The sequence below is a fragment of the Vombatus ursinus genome, unplaced genomic scaffold (genome assembly GCF_900497805.2).
Source record: "Vombatus ursinus unplaced genomic scaffold, bare-nosed wombat genome assembly UNPS02014801.1, whole genome shotgun sequence".
Lineage (NCBI taxonomy): Eukaryota > Metazoa > Chordata > Mammalia > Diprotodontia > Vombatidae > Vombatus > Vombatus ursinus.
In genome coordinates this window covers 2,560,761-2,574,237 of record NW_020954579.1, presented here as the reverse complement: position 1 = coordinate 2,574,237, position 13,477 = coordinate 2,560,761, and the positions used below count along the sequence as shown (strand labels likewise).

Sequence of the window (13,477 nt, the reverse complement as noted above, 5' to 3'; positions counted from 1 at the left end):
GAGTGAGTGAGAGTGAAGGATTGAGTGTGACACTGAGATTGAGAACCTGCAAAACAGGAAGGTCAATGGCACCCTCGATAGAGATAAGGAAGTTAGAAAGACGGCCGGGTTTGGGAAAAAAATAAAGAGCTCTGCTTTGGAGGTCTTAACTCTGAAGTAGCTAAGGGACCCCAGACTCAAGTCATTCACTGGACTTTACAACAGAAGCTGCCATACAGCTCTGAGTACAATTTCCAAAGGAAAGTCTTACATGGACTATTTGCACATCTTTGAGTGTTCAGAAGTTTGTGCAATCCTCACTTCTCAGTGAGAAAGAGCATTTGAATACAGCTGAGTATTTTAATAAGAGAAAATGTGATTAAGGGGGCACCCGGATTTGAACCGGGGACCTCTTGATCTGCAGTCAAATGCTCTACCCCTGAGCTATACCCCCACACACCCTGGGTCAGCTGCTCTTCCTAGTCCATTTGTAGTGACTCACTCCTAAAAGGTTCCACCCATACTGGTTTCTGTGTGCTTAAGCTCCTCCTTTCTTTCTACATTCACTTTTCATCAAACAAAAGACTCCAGGGTAATACAAACAGCTTGGGTCAGTTGGAAAAAAGACTTGGTGCTATCTTCCCCATGATTGCATACTTGACACACCCTGGAAACTACAACCCCAAAGGCTGAAAAGGAAACCAGTCCCATCCTGTATGCAGAAAGCCTACACTTCATAAAAATGAATGGTAATAATCTTCCACTTTTTGACTGAATAAAACTATCAGGAAGACACGATCAGACATTCTTTGGACTAACCCACTGCTTCCCAACATACATACAGAGTACTAGATTTGAATTTGAGCTCTGCTACTGAAGACCTTGGGCAGTCACAACTTCTCAGCTCATTCTTTATTTGTAAATGAGAGAATTGGACTAGTGGTCTTCTAAGCTTCCTCCAGCTCTAAATTTATGATCCTGTGAATTCCAACTCGTCTGCTGAAGGGAAGGCCAGTTCCCAGGAAAGGAGAAATTCCACATTCTTCCCCTTGGGCACCCTTATCTTAAGGAAGCCATCTTTAGAGTCTCTTAGCGCCTGTCTTGTCCTTGATGAACAGGGAGAATAACTTAGGCGTTGTCATCCCATGGGCAAGGGGGCATTGTCACCGCATGGGCAGGCATTGTTTTTCAGTTCTGTTTCAGCCTGAGAAAGAGTATAGAAATGGTGTGAGAACTCTCCCTTATCCTTCCACTTTCTCCCTCTCCACCATCTTAGAGAAGACTAGAGGTCAGGAAATTTCTGGAATTTTTTTCTATTCTATACTTGACTTGCTTATCTAGGAAAAAAAGCCACATCAAAACATTTGGAGCCACAGGTTGCTAAAAATAAAGCAGATTAAAAATCAAAATTTATTTAAATGTATATACTGGGAAATAGGGTAAGAAATGGGGAGAGAGTTTAGCCTGTGCTAAAATAGCGGAAATGCAGTAACTTCTCCAAAGACTGATGTGCGTTGGCGAAGGGCAGGGGTATTTCGGCGATAGCCAAATCTCCCATTGTAACCTCTGATTGTTCTAAGATCTGCATTGTAGCTGTCATGCCCGGTCACCTGCTGAAGGGAGTGCCCTTTGGGGGCAAAGAGAGGATAGTTAACTCTCCTACTTCAGCCAACATCTCATCCTCTCCCTCCTGCACACTACCTCCCCCTCCCCCAATAAGGACAGAATGGGAAGCAAGTAGAGGGGTGCTTGAGTATTTGGAATTAGGGGCAGATGGAGAGTATTTTAAAATGTTCCAAGCTCTTGGAATGAAGCATTAAGGCCTGAGGATCTAAGTACTAGAGATTTTTGGAGGTGAGATAAGAAAGGAAGGGAAAATTACAAATGAATGTAAGGGGGACTGGGCTATCTTAAGCATTCCTAGGTAGCAAGCGCAGGAGTCTTGTTCCTTTAATGGAAGTAAATCTGCATTTCTTCTTTGTTGTCACTGATCAGTTTGACCCTTGGTCAAAAGAACCCATGGGTTCACCTGAAAGAAGGCGGAAGAGTTTCCCTCTACAAAGATAAGATCTGTTCTCTGGATGAATGCCTTTCCCATTGCTGCTGCTTTTGAACCTCCCTCAAGTGAGAAGGATACTACAGGTAGGAGGCAGCATAGTTTTCCAGGTAGGGTGTGGAAAAACCCGAGGGCCTAAATCTAAATGTCTAGGTTTCAGCCATGGCCCTGTTGTAGCATTCCCCCTCTCCTCAACTTGTTTTCTATAGGCTTCCCTTTGCCCAGTGCCACACCCCCTCCCCCTTTTGGAAGGTGAAGAGGCTCTTACCTGCCCCTGCCCAATTTCTCCTGTTCAGATATCTCTGTCCTGGCCCAAAGATCTGGAAGTAATCTACTATCCAGCCATCTTGACTTGTCCCACCATGGGTCTGAGGGGGTAGGGAGTGGGGGGGGGGGGTGGAAAGGAAGTACAGTTGTTACTTCTTCAGTGACAACAATTATTGCTCCTGTCTCCTTGAGGCTGAAAGAGGTCATTAGGGCAGGGCAGGGGCCACTAGGATTTGGACACATTTATTGGGTGCCCGGTTCTTCTTGCCAAGAACTTAAAGCAGGGCATAGTACTTTCCAAACTGCAGATAGCATTGTGATATAAGGGTGTGTGTGCGTGTACATACACACACATACCTGTAACCACATGCACATATATTGAGGAACAAATAAAGATTATGTATGGGTTCAAAAGAGGCGGCTGGATGGCTCAGTGGATAGAACTACAGCTCAGTGGACAGAGGTAGAGTGCTGGCCCTGGAGTCAGGAAGACCCGAGTTCAAATGTGGCTCTAGATACTTACTAGCTGTGTGACTCTGGGCAATTCACTTAACCTCCATTTACCTTAATCCACTGGAAGAGAAAATGGCAAACTACTCCCGTATCTTTGCCAAGAAATCACCTGGTCCAAGGAGGTCAGGAAGAATCAGACACAAATAAATAATAGCAACAACATGGGCTCAAAAAGAAATTTCCCTTAATCCTCATCCTTCCCCCTCCCCAAAGAAATGTACACAGACACACAAATGTGGGAAGCAATGGCATGGAATAGAATTTAGAAAGATCAGCAACTTGGAAACTGTGGACCTACTTGGGATGCATGGTTTCGTTGAGATGAAGCCAGTTAGGTAGTACTTAGTACTGAAGTTAACTAAGAGCTTAGAGAGATGTGTGGACATTTCCCTCTCACCCAGCATTACCTGGAATAGTCCAGAATAATAACAATTGGGAGTCTCCTGATTTTCCATCTTTTTGAAGTCCACCCACCTTTCCTTATACCATCAAGGTCTAGAGCTACAATTATGACGTCACAAGTCACAAGGTGGAGAAGAGACACTCCAGAAGCTACTTTCCCTTTGTTCTGTCTCCTGACTTCATGTCTGCACTGTCTGGAGACTGTGGATGGCCCCCCGGAGAGTCAGGAAAATGACTTCATAAAGAGCTATGCAAACGGTTGGAAAGCTTAATTCGAGAGGAAAAGATCTGTGCCACCTCTTCTGGTTAACCTTTCAGTATGCAAAATAGAACTTCCGAAATTGAGGGATATATAGATATCACTTTTCCCCTAAATTCCTCCTTTCTTCCTGCTCTCACATACTTCCCTACCTAGTTTCAGGTTTTAATTTTGGGGTGGGGGGAGGAGAGAACGAGGAGCGGAGATTTGTAAAATGGTACTGGGTTCTCCTGTCACCCACCTGGGAATTAGAGGAGACGGTGGGGGAGGGGGAGATCGTGGATGTTTAGCTGTGGGAAGTTGGATTATAGGACTTTATTCAATGTTACCTCATCCTGGACAGCTTCTTAGGAGCAGAGAGGGTGGGGTCTGCTTGGGAACAGCGAGGGGAGGAGGACCCCCCAGGAAGACCCGTCCTCCTCTCTGATCTCCGGACCCTCTCACCTGGTCCGTTTTTCGCAACACGGACTGGACCACAGGAGACTGGAAGTAGGAGCGGGCGTGAACGTCCAGCTGTGCGTTATAAGGAGGTAGAGCAGACCAGAGCTTGGGCAAGGTGCGTTCGTAGGAGCTGGCCATGGAGCTCAACGCCACCCCATCTAGGATGAACTCCTTCTCCTGCCGCAGGCAGCGCTCCGACAGCCGCACCATATCAAGCGGGCCACGCACCCGGGCTCCGGTGGAATTCCCTTTGCCAGGACCCTGAACAGTTCCTCACTTTTCAGGCCCTGCCCACATTGTTACGTGATTCCAAAGCCCCTAGCGCCACAAACCTGACCCACCCTGCCCTTGCACCCCGATTCCGGGGTCCTCGGGAGCTGTACGGTTCTCAGCCCCACAGTTTAGGGACAGGCTCTCTGAAAACCTCTTGGTTGCTACAAAAGGCCAGATAGACGAAAAGAGGCAAATGTTTTAGCGATGCTCCAACTAAATCTTGGTCTACCAAGTCTGCCCTTCCCAAGGGAGTGGTAATAAAACCTTGGCCCCCTTTACTGGAAACCTAAATAAACGATTAACTCTGTGCTCCCCAAGAAAACCGAAACTGGAAAGCTCCCTCTAAGGACTCCCATATTCCTACTGGAAGTTTTCCCTTCCTCTTCCAAATGTTGGATTATTTGGATAAATCTGTATTCTTATATACTCAGCATATCAGAGGTAGGAGGAAGGACCTTGTTGAACCTACTCATTTTTACTAACGAAGCGGGATTTAAGAGAGAAGTGGATTCTAGCCCTGGGCCCGTTTCCTCTTCTATAAAATTAGGGGGTAAATCCCAGATGATCCCATATAACTCCCATGACTAGTGCCCACAATCCAAGGCTTTTTATCCAACGGAGTCAATTCAACATGCATTTATAAATTCCTACTAAGCACCAAGGGCAGGGAATACAAAGGCAAATAGAACACCACCGGCCAGAAAGGCTTACTTTAATGGAAAGCCCAGAAATGAGGGTCCCCGGGAAGCTCTTCTCTTCAAATGTAGATTTCATTTTTCCTTAGATTTTCGCTAGTAAGGCATTTCCCACCAGGACAAAAGCCTTAAGAGGGTATTCAAGATTAATTTTTGTTTTTGTCCACATAACCCAAGCAATGCCTTATCACACCCATTATGTCCTTTGAAAATTGATTCAAAAAATGTGGTATGATGACAGGTTCAAGAATGGGTAGATTTCAGATGTAGATTTTTTGGAGAGGAAGGCCAGATGGAAAGATAAGAAATATACTGCTAGGTGCCTAGAGGGCAGATGTGGAGTGAATGAGAAATGCCCAGGTCTCTTCCATTTAAAAAACCCTTCACTTGGCTATGATCCCTTCAAGCTATCATTGTATTTCTTTCCTTTACAGCCAAACTCCTAAAAGCTGGACTCTACATTCATTGCCTCCACCTTAAGCTCTTTATTAGGGACTGTTTTGGGATTTGTTCTTATGTCCCCAAAAGCCTAAACACAATACTGAACACCTGGTAAACACTAAGGCCTATTGATCCTCAGTTTTGAACCTCAATTTAACTTCAAACATCACCACTCAACTGGAAGCACTTTTTCCAAGGTTATCATTTTCTTGGTGGCTAATCGTGTTGGCCTGTACTGTCCTTATCCTCCTTAACCTCTACAGCATTTGGCTCAACCACTCCTCCTATCTCTCCATTTTCTTGATGCTGATTTTTCTCACACTACTTATCTGGCCTACTTCTCATTATCCTTTGCTGGATTATCATCTATATCTCATTCCCTAATCACTGGTATCCCTCAAGGTTCTGTTTCAGAAGACCCCTTTTTTTCTCTACACCTTGTCTTCGTGATCTCATCCCCTTCCAATGGGTTCAATAACCATTTTCCTCACCTCTCCTGTTTCCACATCATGGAGATGGTTAGCTGCCTGTTAGGATATTAATCCATCTCTAAATAGATATCCTACTGAATTAAAAGGAAGTCTAAAGTCATCTCTTAACTCACAGGTCTCCCAGCCTATTTCTGTCTAAAGTTGGGACTTACTGTTGTTCCAGTTAACAAAGGTTTACAATCTCAATCACTTTTTGAGTCCTTCCTTTTCTTCAACCTTCCCAATTACCAAATTCTGTGCACGTATGTCATATTCACACTCACTCTCATCATCTGGATTTGACTCTACCTCTTGGGACTTCCATTCTCTTCACCTTAAGTTGTTAATATATATATTTTTGCTGAGGCAATTAGGGTTAAGTGACTTGCCCAGGGTCAGTATCAAGTGTGAGGCCACATTTGAACTCAGGTCCTCCTGACTCCAAGGCTGGAGCTCTAACCACTGTGCCACCTAGCTGCCCACCCAAGATAATCTTAAAAGCATAGATTTAACCATGTCACTGTTCTGATAAATAACTTTCATCAACCATTTGTTCTAATACAAAAATAAGCAGCCAGGCTCTTAAAAGTCCTTCTGGCTAATTCACATTACTCTTATAAGCATTTTGGGGGGTGGGGGGCAAGGCAATCGGGTTAAGTGACATGCCCAGGGTCACACAGCTAGTATTATGTGTCTGAGGCCGGATTTGCACTCGGGTCCTCCTGACTCCAGGGCTGGTGCTCTATCCACTGCACCACCTAGCTGCCCCATCACATTACTCTTCACAAATAAAAATACTCCAGACCAAACTGGCTTGTCATTCCGTGGTACCCCAGCTTTCACCTCTGGGCCTCTGCAATGCACTCTTCTTTGCAACTACCTTCTGGAACCCCTAGCTTCCTTTAAGACTCACTGCAGGTACTACCCATTAGGCAAATCTTTTCTTAATCCTTATTTTGAATACCTGACTGTAGACAGAATTGGAATTGAACTGCCAAGTTCAAAAATTTTTGAGCAGACAAAAGGTAAAGGAGGGAAGAGGAAGGGGTGCCAGTTTACATTTCTTCAGCAGTGTTGCAAGTTTTGGATGCAAAGTGGATGGCAGTAGGAAGATTCAGCAGCAATTCCTCACTGACTTCCCACTAAGAGCTGTGTGAAAAAAATCAATCTTTCATCTCTTCCTTCTCAACGAGGGAAGTAAGATTTTATCTGTTACTTTACTTCTGTGGTTGTAAGCCTTCTCTTCCTCCATCCCCATCAAAACCCTCTCATTGCAGGATGTCCATTTAGACTGTTAAGAAATTAAGCTCAAATCATATTTAATTTCAGCTGGGTGTTTCAAGGCTTTTCCATGAAGATCTTCACAAAAATAACACCAGGTGGCACAGTGGATAGAGTACTGGCCTTTGAGTCAGGAGGACCTGAGTGCAAATCTGAAATTAGAGACACTTACTAGCTGTGTGACCCTGAGCAAATCACTTAACCCCAACTGCCTCACCAAAAAACAAAATCACCCCAGGGGATGTTCAAGTACACTACTAATCCACTACTGTATACTCTAGGGCCAGCATACTACCAGTGCCCTAACTGAGCAACAGACAAGTTGGTTGGTCAATAAACATTTATTAAGCACCTACTATGTGCCATGCACTGTGCTAAGCACTAGGGATACAAAGGTAAAAGACAGTCCATCCCTGCCCTTGAGCTCAAAATATAATGGATGGAAGACAATATGCAAATAACTATGTACAAATAAGCTATATACCGGATCAATTGAAAATAGGTCCAACCCTCTCCCTTGAAGCATGTATCCACTCATTTATAATAGTGTTAATAGTATAATAGGCTTGAAAAGAATCCCTCTCCTAAATAATCCAGACTGACCTAAACCCCTCAGTCTCTCACAAATCAGTTACACTTTGTCAGTAGATTCTATCTGAAGGCACTTATGTATTTCTAGTTGGTATCCAACTGTTCTATAAATAGCAAACCCAGTATAAAGGAACTAACACTATTCTACCACTGGCAACACAACACAATGAAAACCTCAAACTACCAAGTCACTGACCCAGTTTACAGATGAAGAAACTGAGGCAAATGGGGTTAAGTGACTTGCCATGGGTCTTACAGCTAATAAGTGTCTGAGGCCAGATTTGTACTCAAGAAGAAGACTCCTGACTCCAGGCCAGGTAATCTATGGACTTCACCACCTAGCTACTCCTAAGATTACAAATCAGATCACATTTTGTTCATCAGGCTAATCAAAGGACAATGCTCTAATATATCACTGCCACATCGGAGCAGACTGAATCAACCCCAAGTGGATGGTTCTACTTTAGGATAACAAATGCTTTACCACAGGTGGGTCAACTCCAAATTGTTAAAACAAGAAAAACACAGGCTAGTTTTCAGATATCAATGGCTCTGAAAAAAATCAGGGCAAAAAATACATAAGGCAAGAAAGCAAATATACAGCCAGACACTTTAATGAGGCATTTTTTTACAAATAGGCTTTAGGAGAATCAAGCAATGCTGCCGGCATTAGATGCAATTCTGGGCCACAAGTCAGCACACTCCTTGGCAACAGGCCCCGTGATGGCTGAACCTACAAAAAAGAGAAGGGGGAAAAGCAAAAGCTGAACAGGGTACTATTTTTTGAAGGAACCAACCTCCCAACCACAGAAGAAACCAAAATTACTACCTTTCATCTCGCCTTTGTTGTTTACTATGACCCCTGCATTGTCTTCAAAATACAGGAACACACCATCTTTTCTCCGATAAGACTTCCGTTGCCGTATTACCACTGCTGGATGAACTACAGAGGAAAAGTAAGGTCAACAACAAATGCATCACTATAGGTACATTAGAGAACATGGGAGGAAATATGGACATTCCTTTACCTGGTCTCCCATACTTGCCTCAACTACATATTAAAAATAAGGTTTAAAGATACTTGGGAGTCTCAACCAGAGTTCAATGCTCTTATCTTTAGCAACAAATACCCTTCATAGATTAAAAATTTAGAATTGTAAAGGACCCTAGAGATCATCTAAGCTCAACCTCTAAAGAGGATCTATAAAGGTAAAGTTACTTCCCCATAATCACACAGGCACTGAGTAGCAGAGGTGGGCTTTGAATGCAGGCTCTGACTCCAAATGCAGTGCTTTCCCTTATACCATGCTGCTTGTCTGCTGGTTCTCAAAACCTGTAAACTGAACAAGTCTCCTCTGACTTAAGACTAATCAATTTTGAAAAACACTTAAGAGCTTTTCTTCAAAACCACCTGAACTCAAGTATAGGAAATACTGCCTCAAATACTCTATTGAAAAACTCCACAGCAATTTTTTTAAACTACTAAGAGAACAGGCTTTCTATCTTTTAGATGCTAACAATACACTTATGGGAAAGACCTAGAGAAAGGTTCTTAGCTGGGGGTCTATGATCTTCCCCCCAAATTTGATAATTTTTAAAAATTTGGCACATAATCCCATGCATTTTATGCATTTAAAAACAGCATTCTCAGAAGGGATCTAATCTGACAAAGGGGTTAATGAGACAAAAGGGCTAAGAATCCCTGAAACTAAAGAACATAGGAGAGAAAATTGTGGACTAGAATAGCCAGGGAAGGTTTCAACAGGTGAGACACAGGGATTGGTAAACTCAGCACCGAGGGCCAAATCTGTCTCACCAGGTAACAATGATTTTTACATTTTAAAATACAATAAAACTTTAAATGTAAAAAACTGAAACAAAAAAACATTCTTAGCGTGGGGGCAATAAAGGCAGTTTTGCCAAACCATGCTCTAACACAGATTCTGCAGACCTGTCACACCACTGATTGAGACCAACAGCACATTCAGCTGTCACCTCACCCAAAAGCGATGGCTCTGTTATATTCTGCCCTTTTGGGACGACTTCCCAGGTCACTGAAGAGACCCATAAAGTGCTTTCGAAAGGGAATACAGCTTTACCTACTTCTCCATAAGACCTTGACCCAAGTAAGGTAATAAATATCCAGGCATCCTGGGAAACAAGGCTTTGAAACTAACCTAAACTCCAAAATCAGACAAAATCTTGTTATTCCTGCATATATAAATCACAGTCTTTTAGAATGGATCTCAGAAACCCTTATTTTACATATAACTCATTACTACTTCAGGATATGTATATACAATATGCTCTCCCTACACAAGATTCCTATGATGTATACTTCATAGTGCAGGTACTGTCATCCATACTATGAACAGGTTCAGAGAGAAGTCAAAACCACCTAGATGATTGTGGAAAGGCCAGAACAAAAACCCATTCGTTAAATGAAGCAAAATTAACACCATGATGCTTCAGGGTGGGCTTAAATAAAATACCTTATGATGCTGTCAACCAGTTCATTCTCTTTCAGGGCACATAATTATTACTGAGATCACTACCAGTGGGATCTGTATATTTCTCTTTCTCTCTCTCTCTTTTTTTAAGGCAATTGGGGTTAAGTGGCTTGCCCAGGATCATACTGCTAGTAAGTGTCAAGTGCTTGGTCTGAGGCTGGATTTGAACTCAGGTCCTCCTGACTTCAGGACCAGTGCTCTATCCACTGTGCCACTTAGTTGCCCCGTTCTGTATATTTCTCAATAGAAATTCAAGGCTTCTTTTTCTCCTGTATCCACCCTTCTTTCATAGTGTCCCCATCTTAAATGTGGACATTACCCTGCTAAAGGGGTGCAGAGTCCACCAAGGTAAGCCACTGTTGAGCAGATGCCGAGGCCTAACACTCTAGACATAAGGCTTCAGGACCACAGCATCTGATACAATTGAAATTCTTAACAAGGGATCATATACAGAGTAGGTCTTTCAATTCTCACCAAGAGAATGAAGGGAAGACTCTTTTCCCTCTACTCACCCTTCTTCCGGAGCTCTGGTTTCCCCTTTTTGACTGTGGCCATTACCATGTCACCCACACCAGCTGCAGGAAGCCTGTTCAATCTCCCCTTAATCCCTTTCACAGAGATGATGTACAGGTTCTTGGCACCTATAAGGAAAAGAACTATAGCAGTGCTTTTTTTCATCATAAATGGCTACCAGCCTCCACAAGACATTTATTCTTACCATTCCACTTCTTCATGATGAAGTATACAGTGAACAATGACTGTATGGCTAGATATGTTGTTACACCACCGATTGAAGCCAAACAGCACAAGCTGCCACTTCACCCAAAAGTAGTGTCATTTTGTTTACCCTTTCATGACGACTCTATGGGTCACTGCAAGAAGGCCCACTGAGTGCTTTTTGAAGGGAGGAGTTAAGTACAGCTAGACAGTCAAATGCTTCTCAATACTTTTGGGCATTTACCAGATTACAGTTAAATCCAATGGAAGAATAAGAGCCAAGTGTACTCACCTGTGTTATCAGCACAATTGATGACAGCTCCCACTGGGAGACCCAAGGAAATTCGGAACTTTGCTCCCGAAGACCCACCACGTCCTAGGAAAGATATACAAGAATCAATCCAGGGTCCAAAAAGCCTTTCCCCTAGCTACGTCTTTATTTCTCCTTACAAAATTGCTTTTGCTTCCTAACAACACGACTAATGTGAAAATATGTGTTTAACAGGAACGTATACGTATAGCCAATATCAGACTGGGTGGCGTCTTGGGGAGGGAGGGGGAGAAAAATTTAAAACTCAAAAGCTTATGGAAATGATTACTGATAAATCAAAATAAATTTAAAAACTCTTCTATTAATGTAACCTAAAGCTATATTAGTTCTTTTGGCTGCCATTATCACATTGGTGACTGATGTTGCGTTTGTATTTTTTGGCATATACTATGATCCAGTCAAATTTACCCATCTTGTTTTCTTTTTTATTGCAAATGAAGTGTTTGTTGTTCTTAATCAGACTTTTAGGTCAGAAGGGAACTCAGGAACCATCTTATTCTACAGATAAGTCACTTTCCTATTTGCTGAAAAATTCTCATGGGTATGGTCTTATTCTTGGCTGTAAATGAGGGGGTTGAATAGATGCCCCAAGGCTCCTTTCATCCGTAATTAAGTAATCTTATAATACTTCATCAAACAGATCTACTTCCTGCTTGGGATACTCACCACCTCCTGTACAAGCTTGGTACTGAAGATAAACTACTTGAGAAACTTCAGACTCTTATAAGCAGAATCCTATTCAATTCACCAAGAATTTATTAAACCTGTACCTGTGCTAGGTACTATGGATATAAAGAGAAAAAAAGTAACAGTTCTATTCCTCAAGTTTATATTCAACTGAGGAGAAACAACATGTAAACTGACAACTAAATTGAAATGGCCTCATCATGGAGATATTTGAGCTGAGCCTGGAACGAAGGCAAGAAGCTCAGCTGAGAGTGTATTCCAGCTAATAAGGACCACCTATAAAGAATATAGGAAATTTGAAGAGCAGGTCTAGGGAAGTAAAGCGCATCAGGTGGGGAGAGCTAAGCTGGAATCAACATGAAAAGCGTTCCAAGGGATAAACAGAAGAGTTTGCACTTTTATCCTGGGCCAACAGCAACCCACAGCAGCCTTCTGAGCAGGGGAGTGATAAGGTTAGACCTGTGGTTTAGGAGTAGCAATTTAACAGCTGTGTGAAGGATCAATTGGAAAGGAGAAAAGATAGAAGGCAGGGAGAACAATTAGGACTGCAATGATCAAATGTAGCACGGTGGTCGTGAATGTAGAAGGGATATACCAGCCTCCTCCACAACACAACAAAACCCTGAAAGGGAGTTGCATGAACCCCTCCCCAACCCTTATTTTACAAACAGTTCTCTCCCCTCACAGAAGCCCCAAAACTCCAAGCCTTCATCAATGGGACCTCCCCCTTGGCCTTCTTTACGGACTCCCCGCTCCGGCGGCCACGCCAGGCGAGCCGGGCTAGTCTGCAGCCCAGGCCCCCAAAGCCAGCCCTTGAAAAGATTGCGAGTGCGCCAGAGCCCGGGATCATGTGTCACCGATGTCAGGAACAACCAGCTGAGCCCCTTTTATCACCCCCCACCACCACCTCCGGGGCCTTTCCACTGCCTTCTTTCAGGTCCAGGCCTCTCCCAATCGGGGCCCGGGAGGAGCTAAGAGCGCCCGCTTCTCCATCCGGCGGCTCTCCGGCAGGCCCTGGCCCCGAGAACGACGGATGGTGGCGGATTTCCCAGCCCAGGAAACTCACCTCGCTTAGACATCTTGGCTCCCGGAAAGCAGGAAAGAGAGAGGAAACGCAGAGGACTTCGGGATATGAACTGAGAAGCTCCGCCTCGCCCCTCTTGTCACGTGACCGTGGGCCTGTTCCTTTTTCCCGGGAGGACCGGTCCCCTGTCACGTGACTCTATATAAAAAAAAAAAAGAGCTGGCAGCAAGTGGTGGGGCGGTGCGATGCACTTTGGCGCCCTCTTAAGCCCTGACGGGGAACCTGCAGTTCGGAGCTGGTGCTGTCTTCCTTCTCTTATTTGAGTAACTGGAGGACTAGTGGCTGTGGAATATTGTATTATTGTTCAGTCGTTTTTCAGTCGTGTTCGACTCTTCGTAACCCTTTTTGGGGTTTTCTTGGCAAAGATACTGGAGTGGTTTGCCATTTCCATCTCCAGTTCATTTTACACTCCACGAAACTGAGGCAAACAGGATTAAGTGACATACCCAGGGTCACAATGCTAATGTCGAAATTCAAATT

General features: G+C 43.7%; 2 protein-coding genes and 2 non-coding genes across 4 annotated transcripts; all 4 read right to left on the bottom strand.

The window, feature by feature from the left end:
* Window positions 1–361: 361 nt before the first annotated feature.
* On the bottom strand, window positions 362–433 carry TRNAC-GCA. Its single transcript has one exon. It is a non-coding gene; the product is annotated as a tRNA-Cys (tRNA).
* Window positions 434–1,448: 1,015 nt separating this feature from the next.
* Window positions 1,449–4,127, bottom strand: CUNH17orf98 (chromosome unknown C17orf98 homolog). The gene is made up of 3 exons (XM_027872725.1): window positions 3,921–4,127; window positions 2,304–2,403; window positions 1,449–1,606 (listed from the first exon to the last, which is right to left on the bottom strand). The coding sequence occupies exons 1-3, from the start codon at window positions 4,125–4,127 to the stop codon at window positions 1,449–1,451; spliced, it is 465 nt and encodes a 154-aa protein (XP_027728526.1).
* A 4,137-nt stretch (window positions 4,128–8,264) lies between these two features.
* RPL23 (ribosomal protein L23) lies at window positions 8,265–13,085 on the bottom strand. The gene is made up of 5 exons (XM_027873268.1): window positions 12,980–13,085; window positions 11,188–11,271; window positions 10,691–10,819; window positions 8,498–8,611; window positions 8,265–8,401 (listed from the first exon to the last, which is right to left on the bottom strand). Exons 1-5 carry the CDS (start codon window positions 12,990–12,992, stop codon window positions 8,319–8,321), a joined length of 423 nt encoding a protein of 140 aa, XP_027729069.1. The 5' UTR covers window positions 12,993–13,085; the 3' UTR covers window positions 8,265–8,318.
* LOC114051207 lies at window positions 10,952–11,085 on the bottom strand. Its single transcript, XR_003570123.1, has one exon. It is a non-coding gene; the product is annotated as a small nucleolar RNA SNORA21 (small nucleolar RNA).
* Window positions 13,086–13,477: the final 392 nt, after the last annotated feature.

Coding starts and splice junctions, on each gene's coding strand:
- RPL23 (XM_027873268.1), bottom strand. Junction 8,612..10,690: donor ACCAGAGCTCCGGAAGAAGG/GTGAGTAGAGGG, acceptor TTTCCTCTGTAG/TTCATCCAGCAGTGGTAATA. Junction 8,402..8,497: donor CAACAAAGGCGAGATGAAAG/GTAGTAATTTTG, acceptor TCTTTTTTGTAG/GTTCAGCCATCACGGGGCCT.
- CUNH17orf98 (XM_027872725.1), bottom strand. CDS start 4,127: ATGGTGCGGCTGTCGGAGCGCTGCCTGCGGCAGGAGAAGGAGTTCATC. Junction 2,404..3,920: donor TGTTGCGAAAAACGGACCAG/GTGAGAGGGTCC, acceptor CTACCCCCTCAG/ACCCATGGTGGGACAAGTCA. Junction 1,607..2,303: donor GAGAAATTGGGCAGGGGCAG/GTAAGAGCCTCT, acceptor TTGCCCCCAAAG/GGCACTCCCTTCAGCAGGTG.